Genomic DNA, 21,976 nt, shown 5'->3' with positions numbered 1-21,976 from the left:
TGGTGTACACATGTTCTACTGGATTAGTTTGTATGCAGAATATACTGCAGTATACCTTCTCCAGTCAGTTCTTTAGGAAACTGGCGCGGGGACGGTGGTGGTTTTCCCGTCCCCCAGTCAAGCGAAGGTCAAAAGCCAACAAAAAAGGAGGGGACTATTGGTGCTGGTTGCTTTCTGGGCTTCAAGTGCTGTGCTACACATGTCCACCAGGGGCCGCTGAAGCTAACTAAGCGCAGAGCACAAATGAGGCAAGCCCCTGCGCGTGCTCACTGGGTGCTGCGCGCGTCTAAGAACCCCGCCGCGCCGCTCTAGACTTCAGCTGCTGTTTTTCTGGTGGCTGCCCCAAACCAAACCTCTCTGGCTGAGTACGGCAGCACTTTGGGGACAAAAATATTCCTTTTTTCTTGGCTCGGCCTTGTACTTAATCGTTCCTTGCGCAAATCGGGCGGCAAGTATTTGTGTCTCCACTGCGCCGCAGTCCCGGAGGCAGGGGGAGCCTGAGCCCGGCGCGGAGTTCGGGCTGACTGGGGCCTGGGCCCTGCGAGTCTGCACCGCTGCGCGGATGTTGCGATGGCTGATCGGGGGAGGCCGAGAACCTCAGGGACTGGCAGAGGTAAACCCCCCAGGCGATCCTGCCTGCCCCGGTAGAGGCCGAGCTTCCCTGAGCGGTGGCTTCTGTCTCAGCCCCACTCCGGGTTCAGACGCCGGAGACCCATGCAGAGGCGGAGTCTGCGTGTTCGGAGGCCGTCGAGGGCGTGGTTGGCGCGGGAGGGCGGGCGTAGAGGGGTTAGGGGTGGGTGGGGCGCGCTCTGCCTGTAGCGAGTCTGAACTGATTCTCCGAAGACGTGGGAAGTAAATACCGCCTTTTCAAAAGGAGGAAACTGAAGCTGTTATGTATGTTTCCACAACAGGCTCAAGGACTAGTCTTCTCCGTTCTTAAACTAGCTTCATGTCAGTTATGAAAGTTTCTGACTTAACTACCAACAAGTGGTGACTGCACCTTTTTAGTTTATTAGAATTGGTGTCACTTCCCAACATCAACCGAGGCTTGCTCAGGGAATAGAAAATCTATTTGATTATTCAACAACAAAAATATAAAATTGTTTTAAAAAATTAATAATTTGCTTCAAAGTCAAGGAAATGATTTTGTAATTAACTATTTTTTGGTTCCCTAGTCACGCTTTCTTTATGGACTGAATAATTGGATTGACTGTAATTTACATTTGAAATATTGAGAATAAAATAATTTTGGAATCTTAAAAGGATTGAGGTCTGGAATTTATTTCAGATGCCACCCGGGAATTAGAATTTGTACATGGATTCCCTTTTATTTCTCGTAGAAAATAGTTATTTTGATGGTTAAAAATAAATACTTGGGGTTGTGAGTCAGCAGCCTTATTTCTCACTTTTAACTTCCTTATAGCTTTGCAGTGGAGGCTTACTGTCTATAAAAAAAAATATTTCAGATCAGGTTGATTTCAGATAGGCTGAAATCTTAAACATTCGGGAATAGTCATAGATAATATATGTGACATGATGATTCTATAGTCACCTGATTACTTGATTAGTCACATAATTTCATTAATTCTGCCATGGACAGTAAACTTTCATTTGAAGGAAGTGGTACACAATTTTCAAATTTCTCACTTTTGCTTTTTTCATCAGAGCCACCAGTAGAGGTGAGATGGGATAAGTTAAAAGCACCCACTGCTTTGGGGGTGATTTTTTGTGGAAAACGTTTATGCATGTTAGGTTATACAATTTGTACTTTGTCAGAACCATTGATTTTCCTTCATTGATGCATTGTGTCTCTGCTGGGATGATTTTGCCCTTAAAGCATATTTGGCTATGTCTGGAAACATTTTTGATTTTCAGAATGGGGAGATTAGATTTCTGTTAGCATCTGGTATGTAGAAACTAGACATACTGTTGAATATCCTACAGTGCATAGGATAGTCCTCAACAGCAAAAAATTACCCAGTCCAAAATCTCAATAATGGCAAGTTGGAGAAATTGCAGTTCAGAGGTAAAGAACCACTTATCATGAAATGGTACCGGGTTTGACTACAGAAAGGGGTGTTAATCAGACCTACCTTACAGAATAGTTGAGTGAATTCTATGTCATATGTGCTTTGCACAGTGACTGGCATCTGGGCAGTGAGTGACGTAATACTCTGTAAATGTTAGTAATTATCTTTATCAATATTATTTTTTTAAGATTTTATTTCTTTATTTGATAGAGATCACAAATAGGCAGAAAGGCAGGCAGAGAGAGAGGGGGGAAGCAGGCTCCCCACTGAGCACAGAGCCCGATGTGGGGCTCGATCCCAGGACCTGAGCTGAAGGCAGAGGCCTAACTCCCCGAGCCACCCAGGCACTCCTCTTTATCAGTATTATTGTCCAAACATGAATTTATTGAATTTATCCACTCTGAAGGCACTCTGAAGGATTTCATGCTTTCGTTTATTGAGTCAGCAATCATGTATTGAGTGACTGTCATGTTTTCCGTACAGTTTTAGTCTATATTTACCCTTTGAGCTGCAGGTTTATTTCTGTCAAGTTTTGAGAACACTCATTCTGAATACTAAGTTGGATTGGCCCATTGATTTTTTTTTTTTTTAGGTCAGGAGGTTTATTGAGATGTAATTTCTTAAAATAAAATTCACCCTTTCTGTAAATTTATGGTGACTTGAAAATACTAAAATTTATAGCAAGGGTGAGAATCCCCCCCCCCCCACATTGTTTTTAGTTAACAATCTGAAGAGTGATGATCTGAGTTTAAGGATACTTAGCTCAGTTCTAACAAAGAGGAAAAATTTCATGATGTGGATTTGTAGTAAGAGAAATGTTGTATGTTAAATTGGTAGTTAACTGATATTAGGGGAAATAGTATATAGTATTAGAACATGGTATCTTACAGATTTTTAAGTCTTGTATTCTTAGATGAGTAACATGCAATTTTATTTCAGTATGTTCTTTTATAATAAATCGTTTAATCTCTTTCTTTCTCTCTTGTTTTTTTTCTTTTTTCTTTTTCCAATGCAAGAAATCTCCTTTACAGACTATAGGTGAAGAACAAACCCAGAACCCCTACACTGAACTGCTTGTACTGAAAGCTCATCACGATATTGTACGATTTCTGGTGCAGTTAGATGAATGCAGGTAAGAAGCTCTAGTTGTCCAATTGCATACTGTTTGGAAGAATTTTTAGGGAATCGTATTTTTTTTAAGACTTTATTTATTTTTTGGACAGAGATCACAAGTAGGCAGAGAGGCAGGCAGAGAGAGAGGAGGAAGTAGACTCCTTGCTGAGCAGAGAGCCCAATGCGGGGCTCTATCCCAGAACCCTGGGATCATGACCTGAGCCGAAGGCAGAGGCTTTAACCCACTGAGCCACCCAGGCGCCCTGGGAATCGTATATTTAAAAACAACTTCATAATATCTTTTCTAAAAATTTCAACTGTGATCATTACTAACATTTACTAGAAATTGACATCTGCATCTTGATCAAATACGTGCCGAAGTCATTTTTGCCCAGAAGTCAGGGTGTTATATCTCGTTACTTGATCTTGATCCTTGTTTAAGGTTTTTTGTTTTTCTGTTGTTAGTGCTTAGTAATATTTTTTGTTAGTTTTGTGGAAGGGACTGAATTTAGAATTTGAGTGGGAGTTATGTTAAGGTGAACCTAAATTTGAGAAACAAATATAGGGAATGTTTAACTATGAAGTACCGACCAGGAATGTGCTGTTTTTAGTGGAATGTAAGGTAAGTAATCTAAATCTTTTATTATTGAGGAAATTCTTTAAAAATGTGCATTATTTTCTTTCTTGTCAACATGTTCAATGTTGTGTTTAAGTGCATATAGAGATGAGGTATGTAGGTTTTAGGACTGTAGATTTAGCTTATTACTGATCTTTATATCTGTTTATTAAGCCCTTATTCAACTAAATGCTTAGTAGCATGTAGCATAAAAACAATTAGAATTAATTTTGTAAGTATTTAGTATTTATCTTCTCTAGAATCTAAACTTCATGGGGGAGGCCTGTTTTTCTCATTCACTGTGGTATCCTTAGTACCTGGCACAGTGCCTTACATGTAGCAGGTGATTGATGTTGTTGAGTCAGTGACTCCCTGGACTATTAAGTGTGCATGTTGCATGCCATCCTAACTCCCTAACCCTCTGTCTGTTTTCCCTATCATTTTTCCCACTTTCATCTCTGATTTTCTTTTTTACCTTTGATACTTGTTACTATCTTTTTTTCTTTTTCAATTTTGACAACATGAGTGACTGCTGTTGTGATTATTCCTAATTCTGACCATCACTTCTAATGTCTATTAACCTTGTCTTCTTGCTGCCTGTTTTTATGTCTTTGGTATTGCTTTTCGCCTGTGCAGGGCAAGTCTGGCACTACCTGGAGTTAGGTCAAATTTTACAGGCTAGGGGCATAGTCCTGCACAGAACTCCCCTCACCTCCATCAGCAGCTGCAGTGTCCAGGGGTGTCAGGCCATCCCTCACTTCTGACCAGCTGGCTACAAATCCCCACTGCCCTCAGTTTGGATATTTACTAGAAGCACTGACAGAACTCAGGAAAGCACTGTTCTTAGGATTACAATTTTATTATAAAGGATACAGGCAGGACTAGCCAAGTGCAGAGATGCACAGGACTAGGTCTAGGAAGGCCTCAAATGCAAAGTTTCTGTGTCCTTAGAACATGTCCTTAGAACATGTCACCTTTTAATATATACACTCAGTGTATATTACTATCAGGGAAGCTCACTCAAGCTCTGGTTATCCAGAGTTTTTACTGGGGTTTATTAATAGGAATGACTAAGTCATTTGCCATCTGATTGAACTCCATTTCCAGTCCTTCTCTCCCTGCCCTGTCCCCACACTCTAACGCCAGGTTGAATGGTCAGGCTAATATCTGTGGCTCAAAGCACAGCCCTCTAATTACATGGTTCATATTTCCCACATGGCTAGACCATATTCTTAAATTGTCTAGAGGGCCCAGCGTGAATCATCTCATTTGCATAAACTGAGGTGAGTTGTGAGGAGCCCAGCTCCATTCTAGAAACCAGGGACACAATCCAGCCAAATTATGTTATAATGATATGTTCCTCATCTTTTGCTTGAGATTTGCTTCTTATATATATTACTAGCCTACAGCACTGTTTCGTTGTCATATGAGCCAGCCAAATCATAGCAGTAAACAATAGTATAATAATCTTCAACCTTTTTAGTAGTATTCATTGTTGATATGTTCTGAGAGACATTAGTCAGCCAGCCAGCCAGTCAGAGCTTTGAAACTAAACATTTCTGGAAATAGAGGCTATTTGGACAGCTAAAGTTTATTATTTTACCATGTTAAGTTGCTAAGTAGGTTTAAAAAAAAAAAAACAATTTCTTGGCCCATAATCATTAACATTTGGGTCTTAAGGAATTCTCAGATGATGTTGTCTGAGAAAGTTAAATAAAAAATATACAATTTACTTCCAGGATGCGATCTTTAACTTTTTATATAGAATAACCGTTAAGATTCCATTTTCATTGTTATCTGTCCTGTGAAATCTCCTCTTAGCTCTATTACACAAAAGAAGAAACTGCAGAAAAGGCCATCTCGTAGAATAATGATCATTGTGCAAATGCTGATATTTGATTGCATTTTCCCCCACAGTGATGCTCCTGTATAAATCAGTTGTTTAATGAAGTAGTATATGTTCTTTAAACAGTAAAAAAATTTACAGACAAATGTATCAATTCTTTATTGCTCTCTCAAATACCACCCCAAACGTAGTGGTTTAAAACAACCTGCTCCTGACTAAGCTCACTAACTGAAGGTAGCTATTGGGCGAGGCTCAGCTGGGTGGGCTTCAACCCCCGCCCCCCCCCCCCATCTGTGCTGGGATCAGCTGATCTTGTTTTAGGTTTACTTAATGCATCTGTGGTCAACAGGTAAATTGGCTGGGGCTGGACGGTTCATATTGGACTCAGCTGGGATGGCTGGGCTTTCTCTGTATGGTTGCTGAAGTGCCTGTGCACATAGTGATCATGGAGCTCTAATACAAGCGAAAGGACAAGCCCTGATGTAAAACTCCTCAGGACTTGTATCATGTTTGCTGCTGTTTCGTTAGCCAGAGCAAGTCAGGAGCTGGCACAGACTCCGTAAGTGGCTAAATAAACTCTACCTCTTGAGGGGAGAAGCGACTAAGTCCTATTGCTAATGCTGCTAGACACAGGAAGGGAGAATAATTTGTGGCCATGTTTGTTACTGATCACAGGGAATCTGAATGTCTAGAAAGATATGAAAACCCTGCATTTTGGCTTTTACAATAAAGTGTAGATATTTCCACATGAGTCACATTTAATTCTTTGTGCTCATGCTGTTATTGTGTGAAAATTTATATCTAGTTAGACACAAGGTTTTCCTGTCAAAGACCTGTAGAAGTTTCAGTGTGTTTTGCTTTAAAAAATTTAATTCTGCACTGAAAAAAGAACAACTACCACCATGAAGGAGTCACTACTGGTAAGGAAGATGTAAGAAATCTACAAACTATATGAATATTCATTTAAATAGATATTTATATTTTTCATTTCATTTCATATTACATTTTCATTCTTAATTTAGTAGTTTAGATAATTTAGAATTATCTTTACCATTGCTAGTGTACATTATTTGTGTATGGTCAAATTACAGAAATATATATTATTCTTTTTATGTTTTTATTTAATTTTTGTGGACCTTACATTCTAGTGTTTTGGTCAGCTGTTGTAATCCAGGTTTCACGCTTCAGGTCTTTAGATAATATCATTTTATTGAGAATTTTGCAGAAGGATTTTCTTGTTTTCTTGGCAGCTCAGCTAAAATCAGTGAGTGGAAAATTTTCACAGATTGGTTTTTGAAGATACCAAATAAATCCTGTATAACCTAACAGACAGCTGCCTTTTCTTTTCTTCTTACTGTTTTTTGAACGTGAAGTGAGGGTCATATTGATTGGGAGATCACTAAAGAAGGCTAAGCCTCAGCAAGAGTCTTCCAAAAAATGGACTGTGCTAAAATTGCATGTAATACTCTAGCACTTGACACATTAAACTAAACTGAGTTCATAACACATTTTAAGAATAGTTTTCTTTGTTGCTTATTTGACCATTCCTTGCTCCTCCAGGAAACAGACAAGGTTATGTAGGATGGTGATCATGACTGGAAAAGAATCAGGTGACCCATGAAATGCCAGAGTGCAGAACAGAATGTGCCCCCAGGATAGCTGGTGAAGCTGTACATTCACAAGGGTCTAAATAAACTCGGCCAGTTTGGTAATTCACTGACAACAAACAGTATGTTACATCTTTAAGGAAACATTCTTAAGCTAAAATTATCTTTCTCACTAACATTCAGAGAATAGAAATCAGTAGTCAAGGTGATACCTGAGTGCCCAGCAAAACAGATAGCAAAATGGAATTGAGCACACAAGTGGTTTATTAGAGACATCAATGAAGGGAAAACAGAAGAAGCAGGATTAGACAAGGGGAGCTATCTCAGACTGTGGCTCTCTAGGCCCAGTGGGGACCTCTGGAGGAAAGAATGCTCTTTAGAGGAATTCTGTGTTAAATAGAAATAAATGGGGCTTTTAACCCTGCCTTGCTTAGTCGTTTGCTGAAGGCCATCCAGGAATGTCCATGGCCCTGTTTAATTTTTTTTGGCTAGGAACCAACTGAGATAGTATGACTTTGGCTTGAAAGCTGAAGTGGACCCTAAAGTGAACAGCTGGAGGCATGTTAACCACATTCCTCAGAGCTGGGCAGCTTCCTCTCTTGAAGGGATATCTGCAAGATGTATGTTGCCTTTCCTATACAAACTGTATCTTGGGATCAGTAATAATGGTTGGGAAGAAATTTCTCCTTATGGAAGAATTCAAGCTAGGAAGGATCATGAATTTGGAATATCGTAATTTTGCAACCTCTGATAACAAATTTAGACAGTTTATTGTTGGCTGGTAACATCACATGCTCACAAAACAAAGACTACCAGAAATTACATTTCCTTTTGGAGTATATGAACTCCCAATGAAATGGCCCTACCGAAAAGTCAGATTTAAATCTGATTAAGTCTCTAGATATATCAATTTACCGGAAATATAGGGGACAAAGGTGCATGTTGAATGATCGCATAGGAAGGAAGCTAGCAAAATCCAGACTGTGAGAACTCTATGAGGCAGATGTTTAATTGCAGGGAGAAAACTAGAAGAAGGAATGAATAGAATAGACGAGACTTCAGAGATAATCCACCACTGCAATTATGAACTTTATTTAGATCCTGCTTCTCATAAACTTAAAAAAATCCTGAGACAGGGAAATTTGATTCTTGAGTACATGGTGATATTAAGAAATTAAATGGTTTCTTTAGTCCTGATATAAAGGAGTTCTAAAAGATACACACTGAAATATTTACTGATGACATGTAGTTGGTGTATTTACTTCTAAGTAATCTCCAGGGGTGCTTGGGTGTGTACAGAGGAAACAGTATTGGCCATGAGTTGATAATTATTGAAGAGAGATGAGGAATACCTGGAATTTTTTTTATACTGTGTATACTTGAATGTATATTTATCTGTGATAAAAAATTTAAAAATGATATATATTTGATATAGAGGAAATAATAATGCCAAGTTTTTCTTTCTTTTTTTTTTTTTAAAGATTTTTTTTATTTATTTGACAGAGAGAGATCACAAGTAGGCAGAGAGGCAAGCAGAGAAAGAGAGAGAGAAGAGGAAGCAGGCTCCCTGCCTAGCAGAGAGCCCGATGTGGGACTCGATCCCAGGACCCTGAGATCATGACCTGAGCCGAAGGCAGAGGCTCAACCCACTGAGCCACCCAGGCAGCCCCTAATAATGCCAATTTAAAAGGTATTTTTGTTTCAGAATAAAACTTTTTCTTAGATATTAGGTGCAGGAATCACACAGATGGACCTGAACACACAGATGAACCTGTGTTAAAGGATATTGGCTTTGATATATAACCCTAGTGATTTCTAATACTTCATCTTGAGTTAGGTAGACTTATTCACTCAGATCACTGGTACACACCTGGACATCTGCAAGCTTCCCACTCAGATTTAGGCTTACTTGAAAAATAAGAGTGGAGCAGAATGTTTCCCCTATAGAAACAGATAAACCTTCAGAGAAAACCCTGCATGGTCTGAACTGAGCATTCTTATTAATTTATTCTCGTACACTCATTTATTTGACCAGTGGGTCAGAGAGAGGCCAGGGATGTTTCTCTAGTAGTAGAAATTCTTTCACAGAAACTTGAGCTCAGGTGAATGGAGGTTTCCCCTGATAGAAGTCCTAGGGAGTTTTGGTTTTCTAGTATTTGTAAACTTTGATGTTGTAGTTTAGCTTTCTGTTTGTGATTTGGGGGAGGGGAGAATTTACTAAGGGTTTACCTTTTCTATTGACCATGAAAACTGTGGAATCATCCCACCTTCATTGTGTGTGAGCTAAAAAAGGACCTTAGACATTCAGGTATTAGAGTTATGTTAATGTATGCATTTTTCTTAAGAAAAAGTTTGGTGGATATTCTAGTAAATCTCTTGAAAGGATCAGTGACATCAATGTGTGTGGCTCATGGAAACGCTTTTGAGTTCCCTTCTGCTTCTCTTACAAGTTTCTACATACTTCTCTGATTTTCTTCAAGTAGTTCTAATAGATAAGTAAATATCTATTTGAAATGAAAGTTTTTTTATTTTTTTTTGGTTTGGTTGGGTTTTTGATATTGTACCATTTTTCATTTCTATTTTATTGTAAGAAATATACACTATTTTAGTTGCATCATGCATTAGAAAGTACTTGTGGATTGGGTGGGGAGTTAGTTAACCACAGGGATTTTGTGTTTTGCCGTAATACTGTTCTATTTTTATTTTTCCAGGGCTTTTTGGTAGATAATGAGTACAGGAAGTTTTATGGACTATACCTTTCATTTTGTCCTCTAAGGTTGTATGTGAATCTGTAGCATCTTTGACCTAATTGAAATAAATTTAAATGAATAAGAACTGTTAAATAAGCCCTTAAGTAATAGACATAGGAATTACTTGTGAAAATATTTTGTGTTATACAGATCTTTGCGAAGCTTTGCCGTACTTTTCAGTTCACAGTTGGCAAGAATGAGAGTACTTTTCTCTGGGATGTTCAAAGGGAAGGTGTTTAAAAGGAATGACTTCTATAAATTGAAATGAGTACAAATGAGAATTCTCAATGGATTTGTGATCTGGACCCTATAGCATTACTTAGTAATGTAGACTGAGTTCTTTAAAGGCAAGAACTATTTTTTTTTTTTTTTAAGATTTTTATTTATTTATTTGACGGAGATCAAAAGTAGGCAGAGAGAGAGATGGGGAAGCAGGCTCCCTGGCGAGCAGAGAGCCTGATGTGGGGCTCAATCCCAGGACCCTGGGATCATGACCTGAGCCAAAGGCAGAGGCTTTAACCTACTGAGCCACCCAGGTGCCCTGGCAAGAACTATTCTTTTGAGCTTTACTTTCAGTATCAAATATGTATTATCAAATATACATATAATTACATTTAATGCTTAATATATAGTTAGTGTTTAATATTTCTGAATGAGTGAGTGAATCAACTCTCATGATAAGTTTTGTTCTCATAATCAGTAGGAGAGGATGAAACATTCTAGAAGCTCTGCTATCATTCTTCATTAAATCATGCTTCACCTTGTTAAACTTCTTTTCATACACACAGTTTTTTCTGGGTCATTTAGTCAATGAGTATTCTTGAAGATGTGGTTTCAAGTTGAAAGGTATATGCATATACATATACATATGGGACAGGAACATGAAAAAAATGAATTTATTCCAGGTTTTAAATTTTTTAATTTTAATTTTTGTTTTGACAGTATATTGATATGTTAACAATGATAAAAAGAAAAATGAGGTTACTTTAATACACTTAATGATTTTCTATTTTATGGAGCCCTTGCAACACTTCAATGTTTTTTTATTCATTAATCTATTCATTGAAAAAGCATTTCTTTAGTGCTTTAAACCTGCTAGAGATAATCAGAGATTTGTTTGACCAGAAAGTGTCATATCATACATCAATAAATACAACAGTTACTATATTTCATTGATGCTGAGAAGCCTTTTTTTTTCCCCTATTTTAAAATCTCTGAAATTTGGAGACATCCTATAATTGTTGGTGTCTTTCAGTTATAATTGGCAGTACAGAATGTCTTACACTTGATAACAATCTTAAAGTTGATGAAATATAGTACATTTTTAAACAATCACTGAATTTTAAGATTTTGAAGCAAGAACCACATATAATTGTTCTTAACATTTCCCTGTCACCCAGCATGAATCTTACTAAATACATTATATACTAATTAGTAAGGAAGCATTTCTCTTAAAACCGTAACTATAGATTTGAATCTTTGGATTCAATGAATTTAGAATGTTTTTAAAAATTATTATATGTAATTTTAATGCAGTACAGCCACAGTTCTTCCTTCCACTGAATAGTTTAAACCTTACTGGCATTTTAATTACTCCTTTTTTATACTTTATTACTTCTTTTTAGCAATTACAGTGTATCTTACTATTAGGAATTCTTGGGTTGAATTTTCATTTCTGATTTGCAGGTGGCTGAAGTGTGTGCTTGACTGATTAGGATGAACTGATTATAGTTTAAGATAAACTGATAAAGTGTAGCTAGTTTTCAATTATCCATCCTAATAGCATGGATAATTGTAATTTGCAAATGATCTCCAAGCCCTTTATTTATTTTATGGGAGATACTAATATGTAGCAAAGTTATATTGATTTGCATTTCTAAGCTTCATGTTTTCTCTTTAGAGGAGGTAATAATAAATACTGAAATGGCAAAAAAAAAAAAAAAGAAAGAAAGAAAGAAAGAAAGAAAAAGGCAGCAATAGACTATATATAAGAAAATTGAAAGGCCTGAATATCCACCAACTGGGTAATTGACCTGTGAGCAATAAAAAATTGGCTGTGATTTCATGCATTACTATTGAGCATTGTTTAGATTTAACTTTTGTTCACTACTGATTGAATTAAAGTTTGAGGCGAAATGCTCTATATCTCATTTCTTAACTCTCAACCGTTCAGTCGTCTCTCATTGTGAACTCATGAGATTCAGACATGATAAAACAATAATGAGAAGTTAAAAATCAGGGTTAGAAAAGAGTATGTATTTTCAACCTGCAGTCTTCTATAAGGGAGAAAAGCAATTATAAGAGTTTCGAGAATCAATAGAAATTGATGTTTTATACCAAAGAAAACTTAAGATCTTGAGTCCTGCCTCGCCACCATCACTATACAAATAAAAAGAAATCAATAGGCCTAGAAACATAAGCTATTAAACATTGACATCCAGCAACTATTTTTGATACTTAGGCATTGTTTAATATTTTGAGTCAGAAAAAGGTGTGTCATTAAATAAGAAGTTGTATTTTTAATTTAAAAATGATTGTTTTTTCTTTAATTTCCAGATTTTTTATATACTTCATTTTGAAATAAGAATGTTAGGCATGGATTTAAAAAAAAAATCTGCATGTGATTTCTTACTACTTACCTAGGAAGTTCTAAAGGTCCTTCCATTAAAAAGATAGGTAGTTCTATATTAAAAAAATTGTTAACAGACTTTGGTGAGGTTGTGTTTGACCAGTTTCCCGTCTCCTGAATAATCTCTTAGCTCCTATAGTAGGAGCTATAATTGAAGGATTTAGAAATGAGTACTGAAATGAGTATGGGAATTTTCAGAGCCAGTGAAGACAAGTTACTTATGGGACTCTGAAACTGAGCATGAGAAATTAGAACTTGAAGCTCAGTTTGGAGTTTTAAGGAAATTGTTACATTACTGAAGTAGTGAGATTTTATGGATCTCATATAGTGGCAAAATTGATTAGAATTTCCTGATACTCTCAGTAACAAAGTAACTTTTGTTGTCTTAGTGTATCAATTCCCCAGTGATAGACTTGTATGTTTCCTGTAATGAAGACATTCAAGACATACCCAGATCTTATGAAACCCACTAACAAGGTTTTGCAAGGAAGTCTTGCAAGGAAGAACACATTTTTTAAATGTTATAGCTGCCAGTGGATTATCATTATTTATGGTTGTTAACTATAAGGGGCCAGTTAGGCATAGTTCATAGCTGGCTTTCTATAATACCATTTCTCTCTATCCTTTTCAAAAAACAAATGTTAGAATTTCAGTGAATGAAAGTGATATTGGAACAACTTTGGATCAATTTTGATTCATTAAAGAGTCATTAACAAACTTATGTACTACATTATTAATAAATTACTTGACATGTTGTTATTGCTGTATACTGCTGTGTTGGGACATTGCTTGAGAACAATAGTTTCTTGATTTTCCTATAATGCATTCACTATGATGAGTAATCGTGTACAGCAAATTATTTTTCTTGGCATTCTTTCTATAAAATGTGTATGATTATTCCTTTATGTAGAGTGAATGGGAAGTAAAGAGCAGAGAGAAGCTATAACCGAGTTCATCACAGCTCTTTTTTCATGGCAGGAAATAAACTTTTCTTTGCCATTTTGCATTTCAAATATTTCCACTAAAAAACAAAACAGAAACCCACAAAAAAACCTCAAAGCTTCCAAACTAAGAACATAGTATTTACATGAAAAAACAGAGCCAAGTGGAGCAAAGGAGAGATTTTGGCTTTAAATAGTAGTTAAAAAATCCTTACAGAGAAAATAAGAGAAATAATGAACTTATCTGGAGATGTGATTCTTTTTTTTTTTTTTTAAAGATTTTTTCTTTATTTATCTGACAGAGATCACAAGTAGGCAGAGAGGCAGGCAGAGAGAGAGGAGGAAGCAGGCTCCCTGCAGAGCAGAGAGCCCGATGTGGGGCTCGATCCCAGGACCCTGGGATCATGACCCGAGCCGAAGGCAGAGGCTTAACTCACTGAGCCACTCAGGTGCCCCTGGAGATGTGATTCTTTTGTTCCACTCTTGGAATACCACTTCCTATCAATGAAGCTCTTCCTCAGTTTGGTTTCATATCACCTGTCGGGGTTTAATTATATTTTTAAAGCCAGGAATGACTTTAAAGATTATTTATAGGTCTCCTTCTTTCTTAGAGTTTTAGCAGTTGATTCATTGTAATGCTGTGAATGGTTTTATTTATCTTTGGATCTCAATACCTGGCATAAAACTTTGAAGGTAGTCTATAATTATTTGTTGAATTGGCTTAACTTAATCGGGGTTAATATTAGTTAAAAAACCATTAATAAATTCTGATAATTCTTAGAAATTTTAGCCTATAAATATCACTATAAATTTTTTTTTAAATTTATTCTTTTACCTTTTTTCTCTACCCAGATTTGCATCTGCTGGTGATGACGGAATTATAGTTGTGTGGAATGCCCAGGTGTGTATTAATTCTATGTGAATTGTGTAATAAAGACAGGACTGAGTAGATGAGTCTGCATTCATAAACACTATCTGGGTATATACCTGTATATAAGTATACTGAAACTAATTAATACTTGAAAAAGTCTACTTGGCCTGAGCCCATTTTAAATGGGGGTCAATATTTCATAATAGGGAAAGTTTTAATCTAACTGAACAAAATTTAAGTTTTCAGCAACTATGCACTGACTTTGAAAATGAATCAAGTGTTGATTTTTGTGGAAGATGGAATTTTTATTTCAAAATTGTGTGATAGCATAAATACAATATTTTTCTCATGTTTGACTTTAGTAGGAATGTAATAAAAGGCTAATTTTTTTAAAAAATATTTAAGACTTCACCAAATTTTTAAGGCTGATCTTTAGATATTCAAATTATTCTCTTTTGAAGCATTTGTCTTCTCCCTGTTATTTGAATTGTTATCTGGTCTGACTCTGTCAAATCCTCATTTTTCAGTGGCTTTGCCAGTGATTAAAGCAGTTATTTAACATTGTGTTCACCATGTTCATGAAATCCTGCAACCTTGGAAGGGTTTGCAATTTGTGTTTTATTTACATTGGATCTTTATGTGTTTACTACTTGGAAAAATCAGTGAGAGACTGATAGCTGAAGACACTGGACAGATAGGAATAGATGCTGGTGTTAGAGATGGAATGGAGACTGACTTTATGAGTGGTTGAACTACTCTGGGATGTGTACAGTATATGTATAGTGTTGTTGTTATGCTAACTTTTATTTCCTTCAACATTTTAGTTTGGAGGTTTACTCAAATACTTGAGTAATGAGGCTCCTTATTTTTCCCCCAGATTAGTAACTGATATTTTTATGCTTAATTTACACAATTCTTAAAACTACATGGTATGGTTTTAAGAATATCCCTTTAAAATTTCATGTAACTGGGTATTATATGCAGACAGTGTATCGAGGAACACTACATCAAAAACTAATGATTTGTACTGTATGGTGACTAACAAAACATAATAAAAAATAAAATAAATTTCCATGTAAAAATGTGCTAAAAATTAGTATTTTCTATTAGAAAATAATTATTGATGACCACTCTTTAGTACCTGCTTAGATTCTATTTGATTGCTTAAAGTTAAGTTGTAACGTCTAGGTAATTAAAAATAGAATTATGTATTTTGTATATGGTGATTCTTCTTAATGTCATTTAAGATTATTTAAGTTATAAAAATGATATTAGCGTATTAAAATTTTTATTGGTATTTCAGACAGGAGAAAAACTTCTGGAACTTAATGGACACACTCAAAAGATAACAGCTCTTATTACATTTCCTTCCTTGGAAGCTTGTGAAGAAAAAAATCAACTGATCTTGACAGCTTCTGCTGATAGAACAGTTATTATATCCTTAAATCTGGAAGAAAATGAAATAGCTATAGTCACCCAAGGGACCGGTATATACATTATTAGTTTTTAGCTTTTGAGGGCTTGTCTGTACATTCATTTTAGCAAAAATGATTTTGCTCTAGTCTTCATAATACACATCTTAAAAGTGTTAGCCATCTGAAAAGTGTTAGACTGGAAATAGGTAAAGGCTTATTATTGATGAAAACCCCATGACTAAAGCTGTTTTTTCCAGAGTTACTATTATATTAAGTTATAGAAAATGGAGAATTTGGACTTAAAAGTACTTACTTATCTCAGTTTGCTTTCCAATTTAGAGAAACAAAGATGAGTTAGATTGGAGAATAATTCACATTTGTGTTTGTACAGTATTGTACAGCAAAAGAAGTGTAATGGCCCCAACCCATAAGAACCTTTTGAACATCTGAGCTTGGCAGAAAAGTGAATTACCATCTGCTCAGTGTTTAATATTTAGTATTTAAAAATGATTTTAAAAGAGTAAACTCCCCCCTCCCATCCTGGCCAACTTGTAGGTAAAAATTTAAGGTGTAACAAAATGGTAAAGTTTTGTAGAGAGCACTTATGTGTGCTAGGCATTGTTCTATTTAACATATATTACATATGTTTTTACATATATTCCATATACATATATAACGTGTTTAATTTTTATAATAAGTATTCTTATTCTCACTTCCAGAAAAGAAAAGAGAGGCACAGAGAGTTTGTCTTAGGTCATACAGCTATTCAAGGACAGATGGCAAGCAGTCTGACTGCAGGGTCAGAACTCTGAACCACTATATAATACTGCCTTCATAAAATATTTTCCTTAAACAAATTTAGCCTTTAATATTTATATGAGGAATTAGATTTGTGAAGGCCTTGGCCAAATACTTAATGGAAACTTCAATTTTACTTTTTTTTTTTAATTAAAAAAGGTATCAGAGATTAACTTTAAATAGTCTGTGCTTACCTGAGAATTCTGTTTAAATAGTTTGAAGCATGAGGGAATTGAGTTTTGGAGTATGCCCAGAGGAGTAGGTGTTTCCTGGGCTTCTTCAGAACCAAGACAGAGCTTATTATGCACTTCATTTTTTTGAAAGATTTACTTATTAGTGTGAGTGAGTGAGTGAGTGCCTGCAAACCTTACCATGAGAAGGAGTGAGGGGTGGAAAGAGAGGGAGAGGCAGACTCCCCTGATGAGCAAGGAGCCTGACCAGGGGCTCAATCCCATGACCTGACTGAAGGTAGATGATTAACTGACTGAGCCATCCAGGTGCCCCATAACGCACTTTAAATGAGCTCATTAGCTCAAGTGATTTCTAGACAGATTGCTAATAGGTGAAAAAATTTCAAGGTAAGATTTACAGGAAGTAAAGTGTATTTTGTGATGACAGTGTTGCATAAGCAATATTACATAGGTTTGAGTCAGAGTAACTTTATTACTACTGTTCCACTGAGACAAATATTATTTTAGGGCCTAAACTTTTTGTTTGTTTTCAGTATCAGTATAATCTACAAAAACAGAATTTAAAATACTTTGTTTTTATTAGACCCTTCTTAAGCTACTATAATCTTAGAGGCAATTATTAAGTGGCTGTTATAGTATGGAGATGAGTAGTTGAGACAGTGTCAATATGAACGTCACTTTAAAATGATGGTATAGAGACATTTTCTTCACTGATTTTCTTGTTAAAAATAATTTCAGGCTGCTTGAGCCTCCACTATTAATAAACTTTATTAATTAAATGTTGAAGATAAATTTTTCATTTTTGTCAAGTGAGTCTTAACTCTATTCATTTACGTGTGTGTGTGTGTGTGTATACCTGTATATATGTATATATATTTGTCTGCATGTTATAAATGTGTGCCCAAAGATGCTGCAAAATGTGTATGTTACCTTAGGAAATGGGGTGAAAAGTTGGAAAATTGTTATGCTCCTTAAGTCAAACTAACCTTGGATACTTAATGGAAGTCCTTTAATGGTTTTAAATATGTTTACAAGTAATACACTGTCACAGGGTTCTTTGAATTAGTAGAATAGTAGTAAGTCATGCCATGCATATTGAGGAGCTTTCAAGTGAGAATTAATGAAGTTGACAGTTTTGGGTATAAATACTTCATTCAATGTTTATTAGATTATGGTGGACAGTTTTAGAGAGTAAGTCTTAAAATTTAAACACTTGTAAAAATATTTAATGCCTGCAAATACTCAGTATTCAGACCACTCATTTTGTTGACATTTTCACATAGTTTGATAGTAAAATTTGCCTCAAACTTATTTTAGGTTGTAAGCTTGCTATGCTGAGTTGATAACTTACTATATGATTTAATTTTATTAATGGCATAAGTGATAAATATTTTATGCTTTACTTTAAGATTTTTCTACCTGAATGTGTAATATTCATAATTTAACTATTAGAAAAGTTATCTCCTAACTGAGATTTTAACCTTTCGTTTAGAAATTATTTCTTAACATAAGTTTACTTATGGGATTGTGATACCGGCAGACAGGTTCGGAAAGTATCCAGCTTCCAGTCTACTGTAAAGGTAAAATCTTGTGCATTATGTACTGGTAATAATGTTTTTGTTTTAGAAAAAATGTTTAATAAGTTATATGAAATTACTTTTGTTGGTTTTAGGAATTATTTCTTTCATTTGATTGTTCAAAGACTGGATTTTTGAGAGCTTCTATATTAAATATTAGAATGTTTGAACTTAAAATTAGATACAGGAGTGAATATATAACAACATAAGGATAGTACCTAGTATGTTTCTTGTAGGTAATTTTAGGAAGATATGTTACTTGCAGAATGACTATTCCAATAGCTAGTCTTTTTTGTTTTGTTTTGTTTTTTGTATTTTGAACTAAAAACATGGATTTATTTGTCCCTCAGTCTCTGCTTTTTATACGGTCATGAGGATGAGACAAATGAATTCCTTAGTTCCAGAGAAATGTTATGTGGCTCATAGGCTGCTACTATTAATTCCTTTCATTTTACAAACAAATATTAATTGGGGCTTATCACATGATATGAATTCTGCCCCATGTTGGAGAGGACCTTGTTACTTTGATTCCTACAGAAGTTACCTCGGATGTTCTTAGAAAATGCCACTCTTTTTCAATATTGTCAGCAAGTTTGAGGAACTGATCTTGTAAAATGTGATGTTTCCTTATTTGTTTTAAGGATAATTTGTCTTTACATTGGAGCTAACAATTTTTTTTATGTTAAAAGAATTGCTTTGTGCCAGTAATCAAGGTATTTGATTTTTTTTCTTAAAAGGCATCATCTGTGGTAGCCATCTCATGCTACTATTGCTCTTTTTATTATCAATTTAGTAGAGTTTCTGAGGAGAAGAAAGTGTCCAGAAATACTTGTATCCAATTTAACCGTGGACTGTATTTGAGCAAGTTAATCAAGTATTGATTTGATGAGAATTTCAAGGCTTTATTTGATCTGAAAAGGTGCTTTTTAAAAATTCCTTAAGAAATATCCCTGCCGTTTGATAGAGGTCGTAAGGTTTCAAATGAAAATACATGAACTGAAGGAATAGAGAATATTCAGAAGAAAAACTTTGGTGTATTTTGGACAAATTCCTTTGGTGAACTGTTTATAGGAACTGATCATTAAGAGGTATCTTATTCCAGTGTGGTGAAAGTACTTTTTGAAGAGGTTTTACTGTAATGTTAGCTTGATGGTTGTTTTTACTCCTGCTGCGATCGTGTTTCACATAAGACACTGTGGAAAAATAGCATTTCACTCACCTTATTTCAGGGAATCAGTTGTCCTTGAAGAGATAATTTATCAAAATCAGATTCCTAATAAATATAAGAAATACTATTATTTTTTGAGTTATTAAAATTTTTATAAGTGTTCATATTAGCAAGGAAAGGATGAAGTTGGCTTTTTTTTTTTTTTTTTTTTTTTTTTGCTGTTGAGAGTATAAGTTGATGATATTCCTAGAAGGCAGTTTGACGTTATTAATGAAAATTTTTAAATGATTACATGAATTGACCCAGAGATTCTACTTATAGAGAACTCTTTAAAGGAAATTACAGAAAAAAAAAAAACCTTAGAGATTTATGAACAAAAATGTCTATTGAAGATATATTTTTTTAAATGGTTGATTGGCAGTATCCTAAATGTCTTACAGGAAGATACTTAAATTACAGTAGATAAATATGCTAAAAATGGTATTTCAGAGAATTCATAAGGAGTTTGGAAAATCCTAATAAGATGTTAAGTGGCAAAAGAAGTATATTATCCTTAACAAAATACTAGCAAATCAACAACATATAAAGAGGATTATACACCATGACCAATTATCTTAGTTTGATTTGAAAAATCAATAACTGTAATATACCATAGAAAGAATAAGTGACAAAAAACCACGATCATCTGAGTAGATGCAGAGAAAGCATTTTATAGACTTCAGCATCCTCTCATGGTAAAAAAAATAGTCAACAAACTAAGAATAGAGAGAACTTTGCCAGCATAATAAAGGACATTTGTGAAAACCCCAGAGCTGACACCATATTAATGGTGAAAGACTAACCGGAACTTTTTCCCCTGAGATCAGGAAGAAGACAAGGATGGCACTCTTGAGTGTTGTGGGCAATAAAAAAGAAATAAAAGGCATCCATATTGAAAAGGAAGAAATAAAACTGTATTTACAAGTGACATGATCTATATACTAGATCTTAAATTGATAACCAAAACTGTTAGAACCAATAAATGAATTTAGCAGTATACAGTAAAAATATACAAAATTAATTGTATGTCTATACACTAGTAACGAACATCCAAAAATGAAATTAAGAAAAAAAATTTAGAAAAACTAAGGAAATGAAATGAATTTACAGTAGCATCCAAAAGAATGAAATATATACAAACAAATTTAAAGAAGAAACAAGAGAGTTGCACATGAATAATTACAAAATACTTTTTGGAAGAAACTAAAGAAAATCTAAGGAACTGGAAAGTCATTCCATATTCATAAATTGAATTTATTATTGTTAAGATTATAGCAGTACCCAGAATGATCTATACATTGGACACTGTCTCCATCAAAATCCCAGCAGGCTTCCCTTCCCCCAAGAAATTGACAAACTGATCCCTAAAATTCATACAGAAGTGCACGGGACCCCAGAATAGTTAAAACAGTTTTGCAAGTAAAAAGCAAAGTTAAAAGATTCAAAGTTCCCAATGTCAAAATTTATTACAAAGCTATAGTAATTAGAACAGTGTGGTACTGGTTAAGGATGTCATACAGATCAATGGAATATAATTGAGAGTCCAGAAATAAAACCTCACATATTTGATCACTAGAGTTTTGACAAGGATGTCAAGACTTTTCAAAAAGAGCAAGAATAGTCTCTTCAACAAATAATGCCAGGTCAACTGGATGTCCACATGCAAAAAAAAAAAAAAAAAAAATGGGATCCCTGACCCATGCCATATAAAAATTCAAAATGGATCAGAGATCATAAAAAAACCTGAAACTGTAAAAACTCTTAGAAGAAATATGGGAGAAAATATTTGTGATCTTGGATGACACCAAAAAAACAGTAACAAAAAAAGTGATAAATTGCATTTCATCAAAATGAAAATAAATTGCATTTCATCAAAATTGCATTTCACCAAAAGTACAAATGCATTTATACTTCGAAGAATCCTATCAAGAATGTGAAAAGACAACCCATAGAATGGGAGAAAATATTTGCAAATCATATATCTAATAAGGAACTTGTATCCTGAATATATAAAGAACTCTTAAAACTCAACAATAAAAAGACAACCGAATTAAAAATAGGTAATGTGAAAGATTTCTCCAAACAATATATACAGATGGCCAGTAAGCATGTGAAAAGAAGCTCAACATCATTAAGTATTAGAGAAATGCAAGTCAAAACCATTATTTTTTTGCAATACTATTTCATATACACTAGATGGCTAATACCTGAGACAGGTAATAGTAAGTGTTGATAAGGTCGGGAACCTTCATACGTTGCTGCTGGAATTGTAAAATGGTAAAGCCACCTTGAAAGTTGTTTGTTCATCAGAATGTTAAGCAGAGTTGTCATTTGGCTTAACAATCTCAGTCCTAGGTATTCCTATTTCATTGTCAAGAGATGAAA

At 34.9% G+C, this 21,976-nt stretch overlaps 1 protein-coding gene across 1 annotated transcript in view; it reads left to right on the top strand.

The window, feature by feature from the left end:
- The first annotated feature begins 258 nt into the window (after positions 1-258).
- Positions 259-21,976, top strand: part of WDR41 (WD repeat domain 41) — a 43,933-nt gene continuing 22,215 nt past the window's right edge. Inside the window, exons 1-5 of the mRNA XM_059418114.1 lie at positions 259-613; positions 3,047-3,162; positions 14,385-14,433; positions 15,707-15,838; positions 18,325-18,387. Coding sequence (XP_059274097.1) covers positions 563-613; positions 3,047-3,162; positions 14,385-14,433; positions 15,707-15,838; positions 18,325-18,387 — 411 coding nt within the window. The 5' untranslated portion in view covers positions 259-562. The remainder of the gene's footprint in view (positions 614-3,046; positions 3,163-14,384; positions 14,434-15,706; positions 15,839-18,324; positions 18,388-21,976) is intronic.

Source organism: Mustela nigripes, chromosome 12, assembly GCF_022355385.1.
Source record: "Mustela nigripes isolate SB6536 chromosome 12, MUSNIG.SB6536, whole genome shotgun sequence".
Taxonomy (NCBI): Eukaryota; Metazoa; Chordata; class Mammalia; order Carnivora; family Mustelidae; genus Mustela; species Mustela nigripes.
The sequence above is the reverse complement of the archived record's forward strand: the minus strand, read 5'-3'. Positions and strand labels throughout refer to the sequence as shown.